The sequence below is a fragment of the Balaenoptera acutorostrata genome, chromosome 2 (genome assembly GCF_949987535.1).
Source record: "Balaenoptera acutorostrata chromosome 2, mBalAcu1.1, whole genome shotgun sequence".
Classification (NCBI taxonomy): Eukaryota; Metazoa; Chordata; class Mammalia; order Artiodactyla; family Balaenopteridae; genus Balaenoptera; species Balaenoptera acutorostrata.
The window spans coordinates 109515035-109540417 of record NC_080065.1 but is presented as its reverse complement, the minus strand read 5'-3'; the positions used below and the strand labels follow the sequence as shown (position 1 = coordinate 109540417).

The 25383-nt window shown below is 41.7% G+C and overlaps 1 protein-coding gene across 3 annotated transcripts in view; it reads right to left on the bottom strand.

The window, feature by feature from the left end:
* The window catches only part of SNX24 (sorting nexin 24), a 165166-nt gene extending 142340 nt beyond the window's left edge, over positions 1 to 22826 (bottom strand). The window contains exon 1 of one of the 3 annotated variants that reach the window (XM_057541622.1): positions 22492 to 22826. In XM_057541622.1, coding sequence (XP_057397605.1) covers positions 22492 to 22551 — 60 coding nt within the window. In that variant the 5' untranslated portion in view covers positions 22552 to 22826. Of the gene's footprint in view, positions 1 to 316; positions 372 to 15096; positions 15332 to 22491 lie in introns of those variants that run through there. The other 2 variants (XM_057541623.1, XM_057541624.1) reach the window with 2 other exon arrangements.
* Between the last annotated feature and the right edge of the window lie 2557 nt (positions 22827 to 25383).

The following is a 25383-nucleotide window of genomic DNA, read 5'->3' as shown; positions in this document are numbered from 1 at the left end:
ACTGTCCAGTGGTTAGGACTCTGTGCTTTCACTGCTGATGGCCTGGGTTCAATCGCTGGCCTGGGAACTAAGATCTCCCAAGCCACGTGGCCAAACACAAGGAAAAAAAAAAAGAACCACTGGCTGAATAAATGAATGTAAGTAAATATTGGGGCTGATGAAATTGTGCCTCACACTCCACACCACCATGTCTTCACCCAGCCCTCACCCACCGCCACCTCTCATGGCTCCGGCCTGTGCCTGGTACTTGTGCCGGGCTCTCCCTGCCAGCCCCGCTTGGGGCCCTACACAGCCCCCAGTACACGAACTTACTCACCCTAATCACGTGAACTCTGAGCTAAACTTCCAATAAAGCAGACTGTCAGCCTCCGCAGCCAGGCATTTAGGATCCTCTAGGTCACAGAAAGATGAACTCCACAGAACTTTTCTAAAACTGCGACTCACTGAAGGAACAAACCCTGACTGCAGAAAGAGCTTCTAACACAAAACTCCAGGTTACAGTGACATTCGTTCAAACTGGCGTCACTGAACCTGGCTAAACCTGAACACTGATGAGTCAGAAGTCAAAAGTTCTACTTCTGCTCAGATAAAAGCACACAAGAATGGGTCTGGGTGGGGACTGGCCCAGCCCCACTGCCAGGCCAGAGCCATATGCTAACACTTACAGATTTCGGTTTGGTTGTCTGGCTTCTTCTAAAAAGACCTTCTTATATCAGGAGAAAGGAGGAAAACAATTCAAAGTTTTACCTGCGAACACTATTAGGAGTCTACAGTGAAGAAGAGTGGCTGGAATTTCATCTAAGCACTCAGTGATCAATAAATAAATAGCAGTTGTTAACAATCGGCTGTTTGACCACATAATCAACATTCTTCATTTGTTTTTACATATGAAGTGATAAGCACACTTTAGATGTCATTCTCTAATCTGAAAGCATTGCAAGGGTCTTTTGATAATGCTTTTTTTTTTTACAGTTTTTTTTTGCAGTATAATTTTTTACATCTTTATTGGAGTATAACTGCTTTACAATGGTGTGTTAGTTTCTGCTTTATAACAAAGTGAATCAGCTAAAATGCTTTTTAAAAATAATTCATTTAAAAAGATACAAATGAACTTATTTACAAAACAGAAATAGATCCACAGACATAGAAAACAAACATGGTTACCAGGGGGGAAAGGGGAGGGGATAAATTAGGAGTTTGGGATTAAAATATACACACTACTATATATAAAATAGATATACTCAATATTTTGTAATCATCTATAAGGGAAAAGAATCTGAAAAAGAATATATATATATATATCTGAATCACTGTGCTGTAACACCTGAAACTAACACAACATTGTAAATCAACTATACTTCAATAAAATAAATAAATAAAAATCTAAGAACATAAAAAAACAATAATTCATTTAAAGCAGTGAATTAAATATGAAACTACTCAAAGGTGAAAAAAATTTAACACTAGATGAAAGAAAGGTAAAATATACGATGAAATATTAACCTCTACTGGCAAAAATTTAATTAGAAGGATTAGAAATAACAACAGCTGCCCCGGTCAGAGCGTTCTTGCTATGAGGCTGATACTTAATTTGAGATCCTTAAGAGAAAACCTAGGTCAGCACTTTAGGGAACAGAGGGAGGGTGATGACTTGCACAAGTTGCCTCGCTGGGAAGTTACAAGCCAGAATGTGGTACCAAGTCTGTCTGGCTCCAAAGCTTACCAGTGACACTCCGTAGAAGTTCCTCAAACTAGCTCACATCAGGAAAGCTTTTTCTAAGTTCATTTGTTTATGGATCCAAAGACTTAAGAGTGTTTTAAGGGCTCAGTCTTAGGTGCACTTTGGCTGAATCAGAATGTAAATCAGTCCTTTAAAGCTTTAAAACAAAGCTGACATATCTCCTTCATGCTAAATATACACTCTACAGGGCATCTTTTTCAAAACAGGGTAAGCCACCTCCTTAGTTTGCAGGCTTAGCTACAAATTAAAATCACCTGAAGAACTCAACCTACCAAAGCCTGGGCTCCAATCACCTGAGAATCTCTGGGGATGGAGCCTGAAGGAGCTCTTAAGAACCACTGACTTACCCTATTAAGATGTGCTGGGGCAAGTAACCTCCCTTAATGAACTCCACAAGCATCCTAGGGATATTTTTAGTGCAGTTCTTAACTTTTACTGCTCATCAGAATCACCCAGGGACTTTTAAAAAGTTCCAATGTTCAACCCATACTCCAGAATCATTAGATTAGACGCTCTGAGGGTAGGACCCAGGCATCTCTAGTTTATAAAGATCTCCAGGTGACTCCAAGCTGCAGCAAGAGCTGAGCACCACAGCGTTAGCAGCTAATTATTTGCACTAGAAGTTCAATCCCTCATTTGGATGGCATCCCAACGGGTCATCCACCAGCAGCACCATCACATCGACGATTAGCCTTTTTCTCAGACTCCCTGCCTTCTCCCGAGGTTGGTGATGACACCTAAAAGTCTTCCCGTTCGTCAGTCACAACTGCCTTTCCACTTATGGGAAATGCCGCCTGACTCTCCCCTCAGTCCTTCAGAATGGTTCCTACTATTGAATGATTCATCTCATACACACATACAACATGGGTCATTCTCTCACTACTTTCAGTTTTATTATCTCCACTTCCTTTTCTCACTCACTGGCATTTTCAACACTGTCACTTTTTTTGACCTCGTGGACCATACGGGGTTGATGCTGTTCTGGGCATTGCAACCTGGGCAGAAAGCTACAGTGTGGCTGAAACTAACCCGACATCCCAGGACTCTGCCATTCACTGGAGGTGGGCAGAGCTGCTATCCTGTTTGCTCTAGAGGGTAGCTGTAGAAGTTGACATGAGAAGTTTTAAAAGAGAAGAGCTTTGTGCTGCCTTTCCTTGAGAAGCAAAACTCAGAAGGTTATCCTGAAATTCCCAATGCACACTTTTTGATTAATAACAAATCTGCATGGTTGAGAAGAATAAAAACCTTTGCACGTTTCAGTTCTAAACTTTTGAATTATGTAAACCTTTACATGGGACATAAGTGAAAAAAATTCTACAGTGAAAGCAAAATGCTTTTTATCCAACAATATTTATATGCAAAAGAAGCAGCATTCATTGTGAAGATAGTCTCTCAAAGGGTAAGTAAGGTGTTGATTAAAGCTTCCCTAAAACATATACTATTTTGGACTACTAATGAATGGCTGACAAGATTAATCTACATTTTCACCATGAAAACCATCCTCCCTCCAGGCACACACAATAACATCAGTGAAAAAGTTCCTAGCACTAAAAAAAATGCGTTTGCTTGATAAAGTACTTCCTGTACTAGGTAAGACTTTGTTCATTACTTCGAAAAATGTTTTCAATGCTATCTCAGATTTTTTCTGCAAAACTGGCAATGGAAAACCCACAATGAATTCAGAGTCTATGATGGAAAAAACAGATCTGATTTCCCTACAAATTATAAGATAAAATGTAGCAATAATTTACTCCAATAATTTTTATGGGAAAGATTAAGATTACTGACTTTAAAAATAAGGTCTCAACTAACGTCCTAAGTTAATTTCAATCCTCTACCTAACAATTGGTACTTGAGAAGGAATTTTAAGATAATATTTAAAAGTTAATTAAAAACAGTGTAAGCATTCACGTCAGTCAAGCATGACCTCTGCTCTACAATGCATTTAAATGCATGTCACCTTGACCTGTAACACAGCAATGTAAAAAATTTTGGTCAATATAAATCAAATGTACACTAATTTATTCAGCAGGTTTCCTGGTATCTGAATCAACATTAGAAATCTAACCAGTATTTGTTATTCTGCTATTGACAAAAGGAAGCATATTTAAATGATAACAAGTACTCATGGGTGTCATTTGGAAGTTAAATTGTTCCCCAAGGACAGCCTCCGTAAACATCTACATTTAAAGGTCATTTACCACCAAATCATGAACAACTGTTGCATTTATTAGCACAAGTTCAATAGTTTGGAAGCTGCAGCCATCAATTTTTACTGACAGTGAGATCTAATTGTTCACTAATAATAAACAAGGAAAACAGACCATTTCTATAAACTTTTATTCCCTGCACTACGATCACTTTTTAAAAATGGAGGTACAGGGCTTCCCTGGTGGCGCAGTGGTTGAGAATCTGCCTGCTAATGCAGGGGACACGGGTTCGAGCCCTGGTCTGGGAAGATCCCACATGCCGCGGAGCGGCTAGGCCCGTGAGCCACAACTACTGAGCCTGCGCATCTGGAGCCTGTGCTCCGCAACAAGAGAGGCCGCGATAGTGAGAGGCCCGCGCACCGCGATGAAGAGTGGCCCCCGCTTGCCGCAACTGGAGAAAGCCCTCGCACGAACCGAAGACCCAACACAGCCAAAAATAAATAAATAAATAAATAAATAAATAAGAAAATCCTTAAAAAAAATGGAGGTACAAAAACCTTCCATAGGTATGTATTTGAAGAGAAAACTTTCCAACTGCGGGGACAACTAAACCATAGTTTAAAATAAATATCAGATAATAAAATATAAAAGCTCGTTTTCTCATGTTATATTCATCTGAACAAAAACAAAAAGGAGAAAAACACTACAATGTTTATATATGAATGAAGTGTCTAATTTTACTTTTAGGAGGAAGCGTGATGGTTAATTTTACCATGAGGTGCCCGGATATTCGGTTAAACGTTATTCTGGGTGTTGCTGTGAGAGTTTTGAGGTGAGATTAATATTTAAACCGGTGGACTAAGTAAAGCAGGTTGCCCTCCATAACGTGGTGGGCCTCTTTGGATTTTGGATGCAACACATTCTGGTCCCTTTACCAAGGGACCTAAAAAGCTGCTAGTTTTGAGTGCACCCCAGAACAAGAGGAGGCTCTGTAATAGGTCCTGCTGTGGGGTTCAAGCTGCTCTGCCACTTGGGCCATGAGATGATCCAGCAGATCCAACGGTGCTAGAAGGGCAGTAGCACATGGGGATGGTGTTTGGAGCCTTCGGCAGGACCTTGCAGATGCATCACGGCGCAGGTCTTCAGGATTCTGGAGCAAAGCTCTGCCATCCTCTGTGGATACCTACTCTCCTTGTGAGGAACAGCTCTTGGCCTGCTAATGGGCTTGAGTAGAGACTGAACACTTAGCCAGGACCAAGTTACGATGCAACCTGAACCGTCCATCAGGAACTGGGTGCTATTTGGCTCACCAGGCTAAAACTTGGGCATGCACAGCAATATTTCATCATTAAACAGGAGTGGTACGTATGTGATTGGGCCCAAGAAGGCTGTGAAGGCACAAGTAAGTTACTTGAAGAAGTAGCCCAAATGCCCATGGTTCCCACTCCTGCTACATTACCTTCTCTCCTAGCCTAACCTATGGCCACTTGGGGAATTCCCTATGATCAGGTGATAGAGGAAGAAAAGACCTCTGCCTGGTCTACAGATGGTTCTGTACCACAGGCAGGCACCACCTGAAAGTGGACACCCCGTCAATACGGGCCCCTTCCAGGGACACCCTTGGAAAACAAGGGTGAAAGGAAATCCTCCCTGTGAGCAAATTGTGAGCAATGCACCTGGTTGTTCACTTTGCTTGGAAGGAGAAATGGGCAGATGTGCTACCACATACCAATTCATAGGTTGTGAGCAATGATTTGGCCGGATGATCAGGGAACTGGAAAGAACATGATTGGAAAACGGTGACAAGGAAATCTGAGGAAGAGGTATGTGGACAGACCTCTCCGAATGAGCAAAAAATATGAAGATATTTGTGTCCCATGTGAATGCTCACCAAAGGGCGACCTCAGCAGAGGAGGATTTTAATAATCAAGTGAATAAGATGACCTGTTCTGTGGATACCAGTCAGCCTCTTTCCCCAGCCACCCCTGTCATCGCCCAATGAGCTCATGAACAAAGTGGTCAAGGTGGCAGGGATGGAGGTTATGCACGGGCTCAGCAACATGGCCTTCCACTCACCACGGCTGACCTGGCTACAGCCACTGCTGAGTACCAGCATGTAGAGACCAACACTGAGCTCTTAACACGGCACCATTCCCCAGGGTGATCAGCCAGCTTCCTGGTAGTAAGTTGATTACGTTGGACCACTTCCATCATGGAAGGGACAATATTTTGTCCTTCCTGAAACAGACCCTTACTCTGGGTACAGATCTGCCTTCCATACATGCAATGCTTTTGCCACGACTACCATCCATGGACTTATGGAATGAATACCTTATCCACCATCAAGGCATTCTGCAGCACAGCATTGATTCTGATCAAATAACTCATTTCACAGCAAATAAAGTGATGCAATGGGCCCATGATCGTGGAATTACTGGTATTACCATGTTCCCCACCATCCTGAAGCAACTGGTTTGACAGAAGGTGGAATGGCCTTTTGCAGACTCAGTTACAGTCTCAGCCACATGGCAATACCTTGCAGGCTGGGACAAGGTTCTCTAGGAAGGTGGATATGCTCTGAATCAGCATCCAATATAAGGTGCTGTTTCTCCCAAAGCCAGGATTCACAGACCCAGGAACAGAGAAGTGGAAATGGGAGTGACACAATTCACTATTACCCCTAGGGACCCACTGGCAAAAATCTTGCTTCCTGTCCCCATGAATTTATGCTCGGCTGGCCCAGAAGTCTTAGTTCCAAAGGGGAAAAAATGCTTCTATGCTTCTACCAAGAGACACAACAATGATTCCACTGAACTAAAATTTAAGACTATCACCTGGCCACTCTGATCTCCTCGTGTCTCTAAGTAAGTGCAGAGGGAGTTACTGTGCCGGCTGGGGCGACTGATCCTGATTGCCAAGGGGAAACTGGACCACTACTCCACAATGGAGGTAAGGAAGAGTGTATCTGCAACACAGGAGATCCCTTAGGATGTCTCTTAATATTACGATGCCCTGTGATAAAAGTCAACAGAAAACTATAACAATCCAATTCAAGCAGAACTACTAACATCTCAGACCCTTTGGGAATGAAGGTTTGGGTCACTTCACTAGGTAAAGAACCAAGAGCAGCTAATGTACTTGCTGAAGGCAAGGAGAATACGGACTGGGCAGTGAAAGAAGGTAGTTATAAACATCAGCTGCAAACTTGTGACCAGTTACAGAAATGAGGCCTGTAATTGTCATGAGTATTTCCTTCTGACTGTGTTATGAATATGTTTGTGTGCATATATAAATGTGTACATACATATATTAATATACAGAAAGCAAATATCTTTGTTTTCTTCCCTCTTTTATCTCCTTATTGTGTAACATAAGATGTACTGACTTTATACAGGAGTATTTAAGTATTGTTAACTTCACATCATAGTATTTAAGTTTCAGGATGTCCTGACTCAAGGACCTTAACTCCTCTTCTGGGTAAGGGGTTAGAGTGTTTTCAGTTGTATACAGGATAGTTGTATCATGTGAGGTAGAATTATGACCTTACTGTCATCTTTATTTGGAGATTAAGTATGGTTTAAGGAGATGCACATGGGTGCCAAGTTGGTAAGGGGTGGACTTGGAATGGTTAATTTTATATGTCAATTTGACTGACCCACAAGATGCCTAGATATTTGGTCAAACATTTCAAATTAAGCAGGTCCAAAAATAGGACTTCTGATCTTTCCCCCGAAATGTGCTCTACCCAAATTCATCCACATTTCAGTAAACAGTGCCACCATTCTTCCATTTGCTCAAGCTAAATATCTTGAAGTCATCCTGTTCCTCATTTTTTCTCACACTCCATATCAAATCCATCAGTGAATCCTGTTGGCTCCATCATCAAAATCTGTCCAGAATCCATCCATCTTCCACCACTTTCATCTACAGAACTGTTCTAAGCCATCATCATCTTTTATGTAGGATACTACAATAGCTTCCTAACTGAGCTTCCAGCCTGTACCTGACCCTCCTATAGCTTATTTTCCACACTGAAATGAGACTGATTCTTTTCAAAGTTAACTCACGTAACTAACATGTAAGGACGGGGATTTCCATCTGTTTTCTCTGCTACTGTGTCCTCAGCATCTAGAAGAGTGCCACTACACTGATCATGTGGTTAGTAATCAAAACATACTTGGTGAATCAAATCATTCCTCTTCTTCCCTTCTCTCAGAGTAAAAGCCTTATCCCTCCTTCCCAGACCTACTGGCTATGCACTGCCCAAACCACCACCCCACCTCACATTATCCGCCCCCATCACACTACCTATGACCTCATCCCCTATTACCCCCTATTCTCTGACTCCAGTCCAACCTCACTGGACTCCTTCCTACATCTAAAACACACTGGGCACATTCCTATCTCATGCCCTTTGCACACACTGTTCCTGTTGCCTAGACAATGTTTCCTAGATAACCTCATGACTCACCCCCTCACCTCCTTCAGGTCTCTGTTCCAATGTCACTTTCCCAGGGAGGGCTTCTCTGATGCTCCCCCCGGCACTCTTTATCCCCCTTCCCTTGTTTATTTTACTCAGCACTTATCACTATCTGAGATACTATATAATTTAATTATCATGTTTATTTCTGCCCTTCTCCACCCATCCAATTAGAATGTAAGCTTCTTGAGGGTAGAAACTGTCGACTGACTCTCCTTGAAGAGAGACCTTTGCCTGTTTTGTTCATTGCTATATCCCAAACAGGTGGATTACTGCCTGCCACTCAGTAGGTAGTCACTAAATATTTGTTAAATATTTATTTAACAAATGAGTGATCTGTTTCCATTTTCTCTTGGTATTATCAACAACGCTACAACAAATAACTTTACATGTATACCCTTGTGCATTCATGGATACAGACCAAAAAGTGGGAAGGCTGGGTCAAAGGGTTATATAAATATTTTATTTAATAAATATTGTCAAACTGACCTCTAAAACAGAGTCTCCAAGTTATAGTCTCACCAACAGTAGAAAAGTCTCAGCAACAGACAGTAAAGAACCATCTCCCCTCACCCCCATTTTCATCAGTACTGGTTTTTATCAATCTTTTTCACTTTGCCTATTGAATTTTTTAAAAACTTGGTTTCAACTTTGCCGTTCCTTAATTACTAGTGAGACTAATTATCTTGTCATACGTTTTTGGTCATTTGTACCTCTGATATTTCTCTCCTCTTAAAAACAAACAAACAAACAAACAAACACTCTCATTACTTGTAGAGCTTCCGGGACAAAATTTTACCTGGGGATCTACAGTCCCACTAAACCACTCAACCCAACCTTCAAACTCCAGTCCCACCCCACCACCTACCCACTACCCAGACTTCTCACCCTTCCCCAGGCCCTTCCTTGAACCTGAAATGACCTTCTTCCCTTTCTCAAACTGGCAAACTGCCACTCATCCTTCCAGAACAAGCTCTCATGTCAGCTACCCTGCACCCACAATACCAGTGCAATGCCTGCGAGAAAGGAGGCACATAATAATCACGAGAATGAATTGTTGCTCTACTGGGCTTGTGTAATTTTGAAAATAAGATTAAGTTCCACTGGCAAGGTGAAGAGAACGGGGAGGGTGTATAAGAGAGAGAAGCTCATGGTTTCTAAAACAATTTCTAAATTCCTAAATTTATCTAAACTCAAAGAACTAAGAAAAGGCAGATGGTGAGACTCAACCCACATATTGGTTCTTCCTCAGAATAAAAATTTTTAAGTGAAAACCTGAGTAATCTGCGTTTTTAATAAAAATCAACAAGAGGACAGTAGCATATTTAAAATACCCACAACACTCCCTTCAAAAAAGGGGGGCACAACTAGAAGGGGACACAAGAATGTTTCAAATGTGCACAATCCAGTCATCAGAATTTAGCCAGCAAACTACATGGAATCTACATTCAGATACCACCATTCACCTATCAGATTGGCAAAAATCCAAAAGCCTGACAACATGCTCAATTGGCAAGCTTGTGAGGAAACAAGTACTCTCATAAACTGCTATGGGAGTGCAAAATTGCACAATTCAAGGAAGGGAATTTGACAATGCCTGGCAAAATTAAATATGCATTTACCTTTTGATCTCGTAACCCACTGCTAGGAATCTATTTTAAAGATACACTGACAAAAATACAAAAAGACATATGGACAAGGCTATTGACTGCAGCCAACAATGGAGAGCGAAGAGCTATAGAAAAGAATGCAGCATCTCTGCGTATGCCCGTGTAATCATCTCCAGGATATACTGTTATGTAAAAAAAAGCACGTGGAAGAAAATGTTTTAATGTATTACTGTTTAATCTAAGAAAAGGAGTAGAGGAACAAGCATATTTGTATTTGTGTATATATATTTGTAATATAAGGATAAACCATAACTGTTTTTCTTAATGGGCATTAATGGCAGAGGAAGGAAACGGTGAGTAGGACATAAACAGAAGTTAGATTTCCGCAGATAAACCTGATGCAGTAGATACTTTACACAAGTACAAAACAAAATTAATTTTTTAAAAATCCCTAAGAATACAAAATAAAATGAGACCAGGTAGCTAGTTGGTGTTATCAGAGATGCAGATCCCGCGGATGTGGAGGGCCGATCACGGGACTTGAGCATCCTGGGATTTTGGTATGCAGAGCGGATCCTGGAACCAATCAATGGGCCACAGATAACGAGGGACAACTGTACTGAGATTTTCAGTGTGGGAGAAAGGAGACACAGTTGAAGACACAAGAGACTAAGAAAATAAATTCCTTCCTTGACCACAGAAAAGATCTAGAGACCTCCACAAATGCGGTCATCCCTTGGAATCTGTGGGGGATGAGTTCCAGGAGCCCCAAACTCTGTGGATGCTCAAGTCCTTTACAACAAAGGACACTGTACAGTAAATACAGTCCGCTCTCCATATCCGTGTGCTCGGCATCTGCCGATTCCATGAACTGCAAAAAGGTTTAGTTTAGGTTGGTTGAATGGGTGTGAAACCCACAGATCCAGAAAGCCGACTGTGTATACCCCATGCCCAGATCGTGGTCTCTAAATCATTTCCCACTAAAGGTAACCAGGAATCTTTAGAGAAAAAGCTAAAGGGGCTTTTCCAGATCTGGGGCAATAAAGGTAAACGATTTACTGGGAATATCTTGTTATACTAGAAAGCAAGGAAGTTATCAAAGACTACTGAGGTTGTGTCAAAGACACAGCACCCAACGTGAAAAAGCCAAACTTGAAAATGACCAAAGACGGGACAAAAAGTATATAAGAATGACAAAGGCAGTGGACTGAACTACATCAAACATGCTAATATACATAAATTCATAACAATGCTAATTTTTAAAAGAAAGCCTCTATGATCACTTTTAGTTTGTGATCTTTGGAGGCAACCAATCCATAATGTTGACAAATAAATAATAAGAGAAAGAATCAAGCATTTATCCTGCCTTTCCTATAAAAACTAAGCTTCAGAGTAACTAATTTATGAGGCAAAGTTCCTTCTTTATACATGTATTCAAGCCAATAAATGAAGAGAGAATGATAAAATTAGTATATCAATGCTAAGCAACCACTAATGAATTAATAGATTCCTTATTAATTAACATTAATTAATACTAATTAATTAATTAATATTGATTAATATTAATAGGCAATGTTCTTCGAGGGCTGCTAGCATCACAAATCAAATCTGAAAATGACCAAGCCTCTACCTTTTTACCACGTAAGGAACAGAAAAATGTGTTAATATTTTTATATTACACATGACAAGGATGTAATGGCAAGGATGTAATCAGCAAAATCCAGTGTGGGAAACTCTGTGAGACAAATGTCACAGTTTATACAACAAACTAATTGTTAAAAAAAAAGCAAGGGAGAGAGGTAGAAAAAGAACCTATAGATTAAAAAAGATATATTAAGCAATCACATTCTATAGACCTAGTTTCAATCCCAATTCAAACAAGCTGCATTAAAAAAAAAAAGAACATGAATGGGAAAATTAAGGAAATGTAAAAATGGATTGATATTTACAATATTGATGAATTATGGCTTATTTTTAAATAATCTGATAATGATATTGTGATTATATTTTAAAAGGGGAATCTTTATTTTTTAGACATACAAACTGAAAATATTCACTGACAGGTCTGAGATTTCCTTCAAAATGAAATCTTGGGGAGGCTGTGCAAGGAGCAGTGGGAAAGAGTAGGAGACAAAACTGGCCATGAATTTATCATTTTTAAAGCTGAGTAAAGGACCCCCCCAGTGGTGCAGTGGTTAAGAATCCGTCTGCCAATGCAGGGGACACAGGTTCGATCCCTGGTCCGGGAAGATCCCACATGCCTCGGAGCAACTAAGCCCGTGCACCAAACTACTGAGCCTGCGCTCTAGAGCCCGCAAGCCACAACTACTGAGCCCACTCGCCACAGCTACTAAGTTCGCGCACCTAGAGCCCGTGCTCTGAAGCAAGAGAAGCCACCGCAATGAGAAGCCCGCACACAGCAACAAAGAGTAGCCCCTGCTCGCCGCAACTAGAGAAAGCCAGCGCATCAGCGAAGACCCAATGCAGCCAAAAATAAATAAAATAAATAAATTTTTAAAAATTAAAAAAAAAAAAAAAAGATGAGTAAAGAGGTCACTATTCTCTCCACTGCTGGAGATGTTGAAATTTTCCATAATAAGTGATTACTTTTAAAAGAGAGGGTGAGCAAGACAACAATTGAAAATTAAAACAGAACCGACAAATACCAAGCAAAATAACAGGAAATTACATTAAAAACCTGAATGAGTACCTGGAAAACTAGCAGAAGAATACAAGGTATGAGCCCAGTGGTTTGCTTGTTTTGGAGAGATGCAGTGGGGGATGGAAGAGAACGGAGAAGGTGGGAAATATGTATCTCCATGCCCGCTATAATACATCCCAATCATTTATATAAACATACTAGTCTCTGTGATTTTTTTTTTTTTTTTTTTTTTTATTTTTAGCTGTGTTGGGTCTTCGTTTCTGTGCGAGGGCTTTCTCTAGTTGTGGCAAGTGGGGGCCACTCTTCATTGCGGTGCGCGGGCCTTTCAGTGTCGTGGCCTCTCTTTTTGCAGAGCACGGGCTCCAGACGCGCAGGCTCAGCAGCTGTGGCTCACGGGCCTAGTTGCTCCGCGGCATGTGGGATCCTCCCAGCCCAGGGCTCGAACCCGCGTCCCCTGCATTGGCAGGCAGACTCTCAACCACTGCACCACCAGGGAAGCCCAGTCTCTGTGATTTTGAAGGAAAAAAATATGTAGTACATAGGGCTAGAAAACTAAACCTGAATTGAACTGACAAAAGTTGTAATAAGAATACAAGTTGGTTAAATGTAATTGTTGCTTCTGTAGTACTTCAAAGTCTCTGCAAAGAGTTTATCTTACATAGCACAAATATTTATCCTAGACTTTGGTTTACACTATTAATTCACATTACAGAACTTAAAAAAAAAAAGTAAACTTCAAGGCAGTCCCTACTTGAAATAATATGAATAAATCACGAACATAACTAGACACCATTCCTTGCACTTTGTAAGGATTCTCTCACTTCATCCTTAAACCATCCTATAAGGTAGTTACAGGCAGACCTCATTTTATTGCACTTTGCAGATACTGCATTTCTTACAAATTGAAGGTTTGTGGCAACCCTACGTGGAACAAGTCTATTAGCACCATTTTTCCAACAGCATTTGTTCACTTCATGTCTCTGTGTAACATTTTGGAAATTCTTGCAATATTTCCAACTTTTCCATTATTATTATATTTGTTATGGTGATCTTGTGATTACTGATCTTTGATGTTACTATCGTAATTGTTTTGGGGCACCAGAAACTGTGTCCATATAAGACAGCAAGTTTAATCGATAACTGTTGTGTGTGTTCTGACTGCTCCACAAACTGACCACTCACCATCTCTCTCCTTCTCCTTGTGCCTTCCTATTCCCTGAGACACAACAATATTGAAATTAGGCCAATTAATAACACTACACTGGCCTCTAAGTGTTCAAATGAAAGGAAGAGTCGCACATCTCTCACTTTAAATCAAAAACTAGAAATGATTAAGCTTATTGAGGAAGGCATGCTGAAAGCCAAGATAAGCTAAAAGCTAGACCTCTTGCACCAAACAGTTAACCAAGTTGTGAATGGACAAGTTCTTGAAGGAAATTAAAAGTGCTACTGCAGTGAACACATGAATGGTAAAAAGTGAAACAGCCTTATTGCTGATATGGAGAAAGATTTAGTGGTCTGGATAGAAGATCAAACCAGCCACAACATTCTCTTAAGCCAAAGCCTAATTCAAACAAGTCCCTAACTCTCTTCAATTCTGTGAAGGCTGAGAGAGGTGAAGAAGCTTCAGAAGAAAAGTTTGAAGCTAGCAGAGGTTGGTTCATGAGGTTTAAGGACAGAAGCTGTCTCCACAACATCAAAGTGCAAGGTGAAGCAGCAAGTGCTGATGTAGAAGCTGCAGCAAGTTATCCAGAAGATCTAGCTAAGATAAGGAATGAAGGTGGCTACGCTACACAACAGATTTTCAATGTAGATGCAACAGCCTTTTCTTGGAAGATGTCATCTAGGACTTTTCATAGCTGGAGAAGAGAAGTCAATGCCTGGCTTCAAAGCTTCAAAGGACAGGCTGACCCTCTTGTTAGGGGCTAATGCAGCTGATGACTGACGCTAAAGCCAATGCTCATTCACCATTCCAAAAATCCTAGGGCCCTTAAGAATTATGCTAAATCTACTCTGCCTGTGCTCTCTAAATGGAATATCAAAGCCTAGATGACAGCACATCTGTTGACAACATGGCTTACTGAATATTTTAAGCCCACTGTTAAGAACTACTGCTCAGAAAAAAAAATTCCTTTCAAAATATGACTAGTCATTGACAATGCACCTGGTCACCCAAAAGCTCTGATGAAGATGTACAACGAGATTCATATTGTTTTCATGCCTGCTAAGACAACATCTGTCCATGGCCTGTGCCATGGATTAAGGAGTAGCGTCAAATTTCAAGTCTTATTTCTTAAGAAATACATTTCAGAAGGCGATAGCTGCCACAGACAGTGATTCCTCTGATGGATCAGGGCAAAGTAAATTGAAAACCTTCTGGGAAGGATTCACCATTCTACATGCCATTAAGGATATTCGTGATTCATGGGAAGAGGTCAAAATATCAACATTACCAGATGTTTGGAAGAAGTTGATTCCAACCCTTCATGGATGACTTTGAGAGGTCCAAGACTTCAATGGAGGAGTTCACTGCAGATGTGTTAGAAACAGCAAGAGAACTAGAACTAGAAGTAGAGCCTGAAGATGTGACTGAATTGCTGCAATCTCATGATGAAACGTCAATGGATGAGGAGTTGCTTCTTATCAGCAAAGAAAGTGGTTTCTTGAGATGGAATCTACTGGTGAAGACTGTTGGAATGGCAACAACGGATTTAGAAGATAACATAAACTGAGATGATAAAGCAGCAACAGGGTGTGAGAGGACTGACTCCAATTTTGAAAAGAGTTCTGTGCGTAAAATGCTATCAAACAGGCATTGCATGCTGCAGAGAAACCATTCATGAAAGGAAGAGTCCATCAGTGCAGCAAACTTCACCGTTGTCTTATTTTAAGAAATAGCCATGGGGCTTCCCTGGTGGCGCAGCGGTTGAGAATCTGCCTGCCAATGCAGGGAACACAGGTTCGAGCCCTGGTCTGGGAAGATCCCACATGCCGCGGAGCAACTGGGCCCGTGAGCCACAATTACTGAGCCTGCGCGTCTGGAGCCTGTGCTCCGCAACAAGAGAGGCCGCAATAGTGAGAGGCCCGCGCACCGCGATGAAGAGTGGCCCCTGCTCGCCGCAACTGGAGAAAGCCCTCGCACAGAAACGAAGACCCAACACAGCCATAAGTAAATAAATAAATAAATAAAAATTAAAAAAAAAAAAAAAAAAAGAAATAGCCACAGCACCACAACCTTCGGCAACTATCACCCTGATCAGTCAGCAGACATCAACGTCAAGGCAAGACCCTCCGCCAGCATAAAGGTTACGACTCACTGAAGGCTCTGATGATGGTTAGCATCTTTTCGCAATAAGGTATTTTTTAATTAAGCTATGTAAATTTTTTTTTTTTAGACATAATGCGACTGCTCACTTAATAGACTACAGTATAGTGTAAACATAACTTTTATAGCTCTGGGAAACCAAAAAGTTTGTGTGACTCACTTTATTGCAATAAGCAGTGGTCTGGAACTGAACTCGAAATATCTCTGAGGTATGTCTGTACTAGTATCCTCTTTTACAGATGAGGAAAATAAGACACAGGAAGATTCAGTAGCTTGTCCAAAGTCTGGCTTCAGGCTAAATGCTGCAGGCAAGATTTGAGGCAGACAGCATGAGTCCATCCACAGCCTGTGCTTTTCACTGTGAGGCTATGTCAGCTTCTGTCATAAACTGGTAGAATATTATAAATAGGGTTTTGCCAAGTGGCAAAACTTTCCAAGGAAGCATCTGAAATAATCAAAATTTGATTTAATCGGTACAGGTTCATATCTAATAACATGCCTGTCTCATTTTTGAGAGACAGTGTACTACAACTTGGACTACTTAGTATCACATCAAAGCAGATGAAACTAAATACAATGTGGTATCCTGGATGAGATCCTGGAACAGAAAAAGCACGTTAGTGGAAAAATTGGTGAAATCCAAAAAGTCTGGAGCTTAGTTAATAACAAGTTACCAATGCTAGTTTCCTTATTTTGATGTTACCATGGTAATGGATGATGGTAACAGCAGAACTGGGTGAGGGGTATACGGAACTGTCGGTACTAATTTTGCAACCTTCCTGCAAATCTAAAATTATTTCAAAATCAAAAGTTTATTTTAAAAGAATAGATCAATTTCTAAGCACCATATCTGCAAAATTCAATCCTCTTGTAAAATTTTTGATTTTCAAATGAATGTAGCATTCTGTTTCTTAATGTTCAAGAATATTTTCAAACTGTATTTCTTGTCTTCAAGGGTAAGGAACATATCTTACACATGCTTGACTTAATCACTCAACACACGTTTAATGTTTGCCTATGCTGTGAGTTTACCACGTGTGAGGCACTGTGCCAGCTATGTCCTTGTTGCACAAAGGCCTCCTGCATCATAGATGCTTATAAAGGGTGACTGGAAGATAATCGTTGTGGGCACTGTGGTCTTGCTACCCTTCTGAACTTCTCCCACTGAGGTGTCTACAGGGTTAGGTGGCAGGAATGGCCTGACCTCATTCCTAGCTCCAGGGATGCCCCCTAACTATTTTCACTCCATCTGGTTAACTTATCCTTGCCATAGTGATTACATGAATCATGGTGAAGGCAGCCAATCAGCACACAGAATTCCTCTGGCAACTGCATGGGTTGAGGAACTAACTAGGGATAATGAGATATGAAGGAAGGAAAGTGCCCTTGCTCTGAAGAAACACCCTCTCTTCCTCTGGATTTTGTAGAATACGATTTTTTTTTTTTTTTTAATCTGCAATATGTTACCATTTTGTCACCAGGTGGAAGCTACTCTGAGGATGAAAGTAAACAGAGAGTGGACGTGGCCAGGCCCCCTTGATCGTACCAGTGTCATTCTCACAAATATAAAATGGCAATAATAATATTTCCCACAGACCACTGTTAATTCCAAGGCAATATGTGCACTATGGCTATGTTAAAAACAACAAAAACAACTAAGAATTGGGATGATATTAAGGTTTTGCTAACCTTGTAGTATTTACATTTTGGTTATGTTTCTTTAAAAAGTCTTTGCGGGGCTTCCCTGGTGGCGCAGTGGTTGACAGCCTGCCTGCCAGTGCAGGGGACACGGGTTCGAGCCCTGGTCTGGGAAGATCCCACATGCCGCGGAGCAACTGGGCCCATGAGCCGCAATTACTGAACCTGCGCGTCTGGAGCCTGTGCTCCACAGCAAGAGAGGCCACGATAGTTAGTGAGAGGCCCGCGCACCGCGATGAAGAGTGGCCCCCGCTTGCCACGACTAGAGAAAGCCCTCGCACAGAAACGAAGACCCAACACAGCCATAAATTAATTAATTAATTAATTAAAAAAAAAAAAAGTCTTTGCCTGTCAGATATTCACAGTAAAATATTTACAGGTGAAATTTTATTTTGGATTTGCTTTAAAATACTCCAGAATTTTTTTTTTAATGGAAGAATGAAGGGTGGTGAACGAAATAAGTATTGTAAAATATTGAAGGTGAGTAATGGGTAAATGGTGGTTCATTATATTGTTCTATTTGTGTATTTTAATCTAGAAAATATTAAACTGATAATTATCCCTGCATATATCTCAATATTATGATCGTGTATATATGGAGCTGCCTTATCTATTGAAAAGCATGATATAAAGTAAATCAGTGAAAGAGTCCAGATCTCAAGAAAAAGACATATTTGTATAAACACAACACACTCAGTCACACACATACAGTTAAAATGGACTTGAAAATCTATCTAATTGAATGCCTCGATTTTTACAGCTATGGAAATGAAATCTAATACCTTCAAACTTTTATGTTGTTACGTGAATGGTAATTCTAGTTTTGTTTTGTTTTGTTTTTACCAACCATGTTATCTGAAAATGGAAAATATCAATACTAGCCTATACTGGCACCCAGGACCTGCTTCCTTTCATGTCCAATGGGCTGTTCTCCATCCTCACCTGACAAGGCCAGTGAGCCATATCTAGCACTTTCCTTCTTATAAAGCACCTACTGTTCTTTCTCTTCCTGCCTCACACCCCTCACCCAGACCTCTCTATGTATCCTGAACTCCAAAATGAAATAGCCTCATCTGCCACAAAAAACTCAGCAGGCCCCCAAATGAAACTGCCCACATGTCAGTTCTTTTTTGGTCACTGGCACCCATATTCGCGGGAGTCGCCCTGCTGCCTTACATCTGGTCACCAGACCCTGGAGATTCCTGTTAAGTCCTCCCCTTTCCTTTCCCAGTTGCCTTAGTTCAGCCCTCATCCTCTCCTTTCTGGTCATTTTGCATCTCCTACATGATTAATGCTCCAGGGTCATCTTTCTAAATGCAAAGCTAATCATGTTACTTCCTTCCTTAAAACTCCAGCGACTTCCCACTCTCTGAAGCTGAAGTCCATACCCCTTTATAGCTCTCAAGTCTAGCCATCTGGTCTCTACACACCTCTCTCTGTCAGGAATCACTGCACAACCCCACTCCAACTCACTGAGCTGCTTCACGCCTCAGGATCACTGAGCTTCTGACTTTCTTCTCCTATTAGAAGACTCATTCATTATTTATTCAGCACACATGTAGTGAATTTTCACTATGTGATGAGCCCTGTACAAGGATACAGCAGTGGAGAGTGACACTGTCCTAGCCTCAAGGAGCTTACAGCCTAGCAGGGAAACAGATATTAAACAAACACACTATGGAGGGTAGGGGTAGGGTGGGAAGGGTTCACCTGCATTTTGTTACAGTATCCTTTCCTGCTTCTTTGTAAACTAAAATGATTTATAAGTGGCCCTTTTTTTGTTTGGTGTGGTTTGTTTTTTGGTGAATCTGGGAGTTTAACATGCCTTTTTCCTGAGATGAAATTTTGCCCCACGCTTCCTCTTTTTGGAATTCACAATCCCAGCAAAATTCTCATCAGATTTCAAATGTCAGCATTCCTGAGCACCCCTCCCCCACCCAGAGCACACCACGCTAAGGCAGAGCTGAACTGCCCCGTTCCTCCTCAGGACTCCAGCTGACATCACAGCGCTCTAACCCTTCCCCACCTGACCCCTGCTGCATGGGCTGAGAGTCCCTAAGGACAGCAACAACATCCTTCCACCTTTCAATTCCCCACCTAACACAGTGCAGGCCCACAGTAAATGTTTAAATGTTCAAAGGGCAAACATTCACTCTTTAAAGGTAAATTACTTCATACATAAAGCATAACTTCGTATAAGCTTTTTGAATAACAATTGAGCAATACTGATAAAAACTTAGAAGGCCCAGAAGTACCACTTCTAGTTAATGTTCTACAGAAATCCTAGTAGTAGGCATAAAAAAGCACGTACAGGTATATCTTATTTCAACATTTGGCATAGTTGCCAAAAACTAGAAGCAAATGTCAATGGCCACCAACAGAGATCTGTGTAAACAAATTATGGTGCATTCCTTCTGCGGAAGATCCCTTTGCTACCAGGAAGAAGGAGACAGACCTATCCGTATTGGCACAGAAAGGTATCCATAAGCTGTACAATGACAGTTATAGTGAAATCCTGCTATTTATTCTAAAAAAGAAAAAAAAACATGTTTTCATAGCATAGGGGGGAAAGTCTCTAAGAAAGCACCCCTATGCGTTATCCCTAAGGGCATGGGACAAGAAGGAGGAAAAATCATCCTCTACTTTAAATTTCCTATCACTGAATTTGTTAGAATGCAGTTTAATATTTCTTAAATTTGAAACACAATCACTAAAGTAAAAAGGTACTTTTTACACTAAAGTATACATTATTTTACCAGTTTATTGTTTAGGGAACTGAGATGATATTTTTAAATTCTGGGTTTTTCTAAAAAGATGAAATATTATTCAATGCTACCTTCCCAGCACCCAGAATAGAGACATATAGCAGGCACTCGGTTAATGTTTGCTGAATGAATAAACTGCTGTACAATTCCAAAACTGCTGGCCAAGGGTAGAAAGTATCTGCTTCACAAACTCACAAAGGTAAAAAAGCACTCACAGAAGTATCTTAACAAACGGTTACCAACCTACATAAGTTAGGATTTTTTTTTAAGTAAATTTTCAAAAAGCACACAAACTCTCCTCACATAAGCAATCTTCTACCTACCAAGTCTACCAAGAAAAAGGCTCCTTCCAAATCAGTTTAATTCAAAACCTGGAGTGTGGCATATGGCTGGCCATAACACAAATAATACAAAGAAACAGGAAAACTTGGGTTAAAACACAGATACTCTAATAGAAAAAAACCAATCAGTTTGATCCACCTAAGTGCTTATTTGGGGAGGTAATTAACTTTCAGCTTGGACTACTCAGACCAAGGCCCCTGACAAGCAGCCTGTTTATCTCCAGGTCCTAAAAGAATGCCCTGAAGATGGAAAGCCCTCCATGACTGTTGATGCTGATGGGAGAGGTGAGACACCTGAAAGAAGGAAAGACAACCAAGGTTTTGGGCTTAATGAAAAAGACCTGAATAGGTTCAAATTTAAGTTCATTCCTCCACCCCTTTTTCTGAAGTAAGATACAGTATATTTAATCAATTTCATAATTCATTTATTTATATAAATAATGGCCAGGGAGCTCAGCTCTTCCTTGGTTGAAGTACCCCCCTCCCCCCAAGGGAAGGCACTTTGAGAACTTGTTTTGGGATACGTGGACCCAGTAGTCTACTTAATTCTAGAAACCCACATACTCTTTGGATTTTTTTTTTCAATCACTACTCTTAATTCTAAAAATTCCTTTGAGAGGGTGATTTAATCCTCGCTATGAAAACACAAGGTTCCAAATAAGTTGTCACCAAAACCCAATAATCTTTAGAAGAGAGAGATTAAAATACTTCTCTGCCAAACTAATGTAACTGGAGTTTAGCAAGTGGGTGAATTAAATAACAAGTGAATAAGTGAATAAAATAACAATCCTTTAGAGTGCCCTGTGCAATTTTCCCCAAAGCCTACCTGTTCTGTCAATGGAAATAAAATTTTCCAAGGTCTATCCCAGGCTGAGGCATTTCTCCCTCTCAATGACTGTCTAGATGAAGCTGTCTAAGTTCACTGGGAAATCAACTACCTACAGTTCATTTACTAAACTTATTACCCAAAGGTTCCAGGCCCTGGTCTCTGCCCTCCCTGCCACTCCTCCACTCTTGAAAGCAGGGATCCTTGAAAGCAAGGGATTCTTGAAAGCAAGAATGTTTCTCATTCTTCAGAGACCACAGTCCTAGGCATGGAACAGGTGCTCAGTGAGTACCTGATTTTTGCCATTTCATGGCACTGCAGAACTAGAAGAAACAAAACTTTGGGAATCATCTAAAAGCAACACATGTGTTTGCTTTGGCTAATAAATTCTACAAATGATGATTTTTTTTAATTAGCATATTTTCCATCTGAATGAATCCCTACGGAACTTGGAAACCAACATCAACCCGCCGGCAAAGCCACTTCTGTCTGGACACAGGAGCAGCTGTGCCAGAAACGAACGCAGCCCATCCCGGGCTCCAGAAGGCTGGCGGCGAGGAGAATGGCGAGCGCCGCGTCCGAGGACACGACTCCCGGCGCTCCTACCCGGAGGCCGGGAGCGGGGCGGGGAGGGGGAAGGGACCAAACCTGGGCGCCCCGAGCGCCCGCCGCCGCCGCCGCCGCCGCGCCAGGGAGGGGGCTCCTGTTTCCTTGACAACCGCGCCGGGGCGCAGCCTTCCCAGTGGGCCCGGGGAGGGGAGGGAAAGGGAGGGGAGCGAAGGGACCCCACCCCTCAATCCCACGCAGGGGCGGCGGCTGCCGGAGGAACCTTCCGGACTCAGCAGCCGCAGGCCCGGCTCGCGGGGCCCTGTCCCGCCGCGGCCACCGCCTACCGTGTATCCCCGCTCCAGGTCACTCTCCTCGTAGCGAAAGGACGGGATGTAGACCTCCATGGTCGCGCCAGCCGGCCAGCGCAGAGCGAGCGGGGGGCGGGCTCACGGCCGCGGCCGCCGCCCCGCCCCCGGCCCAGCCGCCCCACCTTCCTTCCCGGAGCCTGCGGGACCCGGAGCGCGGAGCGGGCCCGGGGCGGGAGCCGAGGGCCGGGAGCCGAGGGCGTGGGGACCCTGTCGCCCGCCGCTCTCTGGGCGGGCCCGGGGCCGGAGCGGGGAACCGGGAGCCGAGGGTGTGGGGCTCTGGGCTCTTGGGTTTCAGGCCCAAAAGGCGGCAGAGATCAGCTGGGCCCGGAGGAGGCGGGGCCTGGAAACCTGTGAGTCTGCAGAAAAGGGGTGTGCGCGCCACCGCGCCGGGTACAGGGCCGCACCCCGACGCTCCCTGCCCTTGAGGCTCGAGGGTGCGCTGGGCTTGCAATTTGCAAGACACCACCCTTGACAGATCGCCAGACATCAAGGAGTAGAAAAGCATGGCGCCTCTTCATTTTGCTTTTGGTTGGTTGAATTTTCGCCTTAACACTCGGCTGGCAAGAACAGCAGCGAACCCTGCCCTACTTCTACCAAGACTTAACTGTTTCCCTTCGATTCCAGGGTCAGCGTCTCCTTCTGAGTTAGCCGTCGAACCTGGGAATGATGCTATAATACAGAGCCCGAAAGCCGGCTGCTCACTGAGACAAACATTCCGCTGCTCCAGTTCTAAAATCCTGCCTGTATAGGGCTTTTTAACTGTAAGAGAAAAATAGAAGACGGGGTTGGGGTGGGGGGGAAGAAAGAAAGAAAAAAGAAAGGTGAGGGCTGGAATCTGCCCCTCAGGCCAGAACATAATAACCTGAAAATACCTAAAAGATGAAGTGTTCCAATGAGGAAATTTGGTTATCAGGTTACATTTGCAAACTCCGAGTTTCTTCCTTAGGTTAGAGCACAGGGCAGAATAGAAACTTGAAGGTGACTTGTATAGCAAGCTTCTTGGGCTGCAAGTAAACAGCTGTGCCTACGTCAGTTTGCCCTTGAGGCCAGGGGGCATTTCAACTTGAAACTCTGAAGTTTATGATGAGACCTTAGTCATGCAAAAGAGGAATAATCAGGCCCTTTGCTTTAAGAACTTGCCTGATGTGGACCCTGCAAAGCCCTCTACAGTAGCCTCAGGTGAAGACCCCACCTCCTCACCACACATTTGCAGCTCCAGGATGTGTCTCCCTGTCAGAACTCCATGCCTCAGAATAGGCTGTGCCCTATAACCAGACTAGCCTTCCTCTTTTCTTCCACTGGCCAGCACCTCCAGATGTAACCAAACAGCTCTGTGGGCTCCATTCTGTCTCAGTTCCGAGCCTGGCTTGTGAGTTCCCTTAAGCCTCTGGTGACTATCACACGGTATTGTGCCATGTATTTATCTGCCTCACCCCTAGATTCTAGAGAAAGTACTTTAAAAAAATTATTTTTTATCCTCTTCTTGGCATATTGCCAGGTACATTTTTTGTTAAAGCTTTATATAAGCATTTAAATACTCATCTTTACAAAACCAGCAGGTACCATGCCAGATGTTATTACATCCCATGTCTCATTTAAGCTTCATAACAACCCCATGAGGAAGTGTTATGTACAGTAGGGCTTTCAAGGACTAAGAAGTAGTGTTCCTGTGGCAGAAGACCCCGCAAACAATTTCAGGATTGGTTGAAACAGGTTATTAAGATCTCAGTGTGTAATGTAAACCAGGATTATGTAATCATAAAATCCTTGAGCTACAGATTGCTGATCAAGCTTTTAATATGCTTTTTATATGATCCTTCCACAACAGCCTGCTAGTAGCCTGCCATATATATTTTTGTCTGGCTTGGCTCACCTATTTAGCCATTAGATTTAAGAGTCAGAAATGTATGGGTCCAAGAAGATGTGACAGGTGGTCCAAATGAATCCATTTTTTTTTCTTCCTTTTTTGCTGTCTTCTACTAATAGCTGAGTATAATTTAATTTTGCCTTGCTGAAAATATATACAAGCTCTCAATATGTGGGTGTGTTCTTGAGGGTCTATCAGTGCAGCTATAATTGTTATAATTTGTTATTTCAGATGGCATAATTAAAGCTCAGAAAGGATAAATAGCTATGAAATTACTAGCTAATAATTAGAAGAGCTAAATTTCTAATCAAGTTCTGTGGGTAACCACTGTAAAGGAAAGAAGAGAATAGCACTAAAGTAAGAGAACATGACAAATGTATTATTGTGATGTTCTTACATATCTTTTAGAATGACTCTACAATCTGTGACAGGTGAACTAAATATCTTCTCAGAACATTAATAAAAATACATAGCAAGCACACATGTAAGAAGTTGAACAGTTAGTATCTGTTAATAAAGGCCAGAAAAATACATAAGAAAAATAACAAAATTCTGCTGGAATCTGGGTATGAAATCCCTACACTAAAAATACCACATTTACCTAGTATTGGGCAGAAGTATATTTCAGCAAACTTAATGATAAACTGTTTTAAATACCAACTTGTATTAGAAGTCTTGACCAAAATCTATCTAGAATATATTACATATTCAACATTCAGTTATAAGACTAACATATCATGACCAAACAAGATTTATCCCAGTAATATAAAGATAGTTAAACATTAGGAAATCTGTTGCCATATTTCTCAACATTGTCAGATTAGAAAAGAACCAAAATAAATGAGTATGAAAATAAATTTTGAAACAACATTAATAAATCAGTACACCTCTTCCTAATAATTCTTAACAGGCTGGAGATAATAAGAACCATCTTTAACTTGATAAAGGTTACCACAACCCTATAGCAAATATCCTATTCAACATCATACAAGGAAGCATAA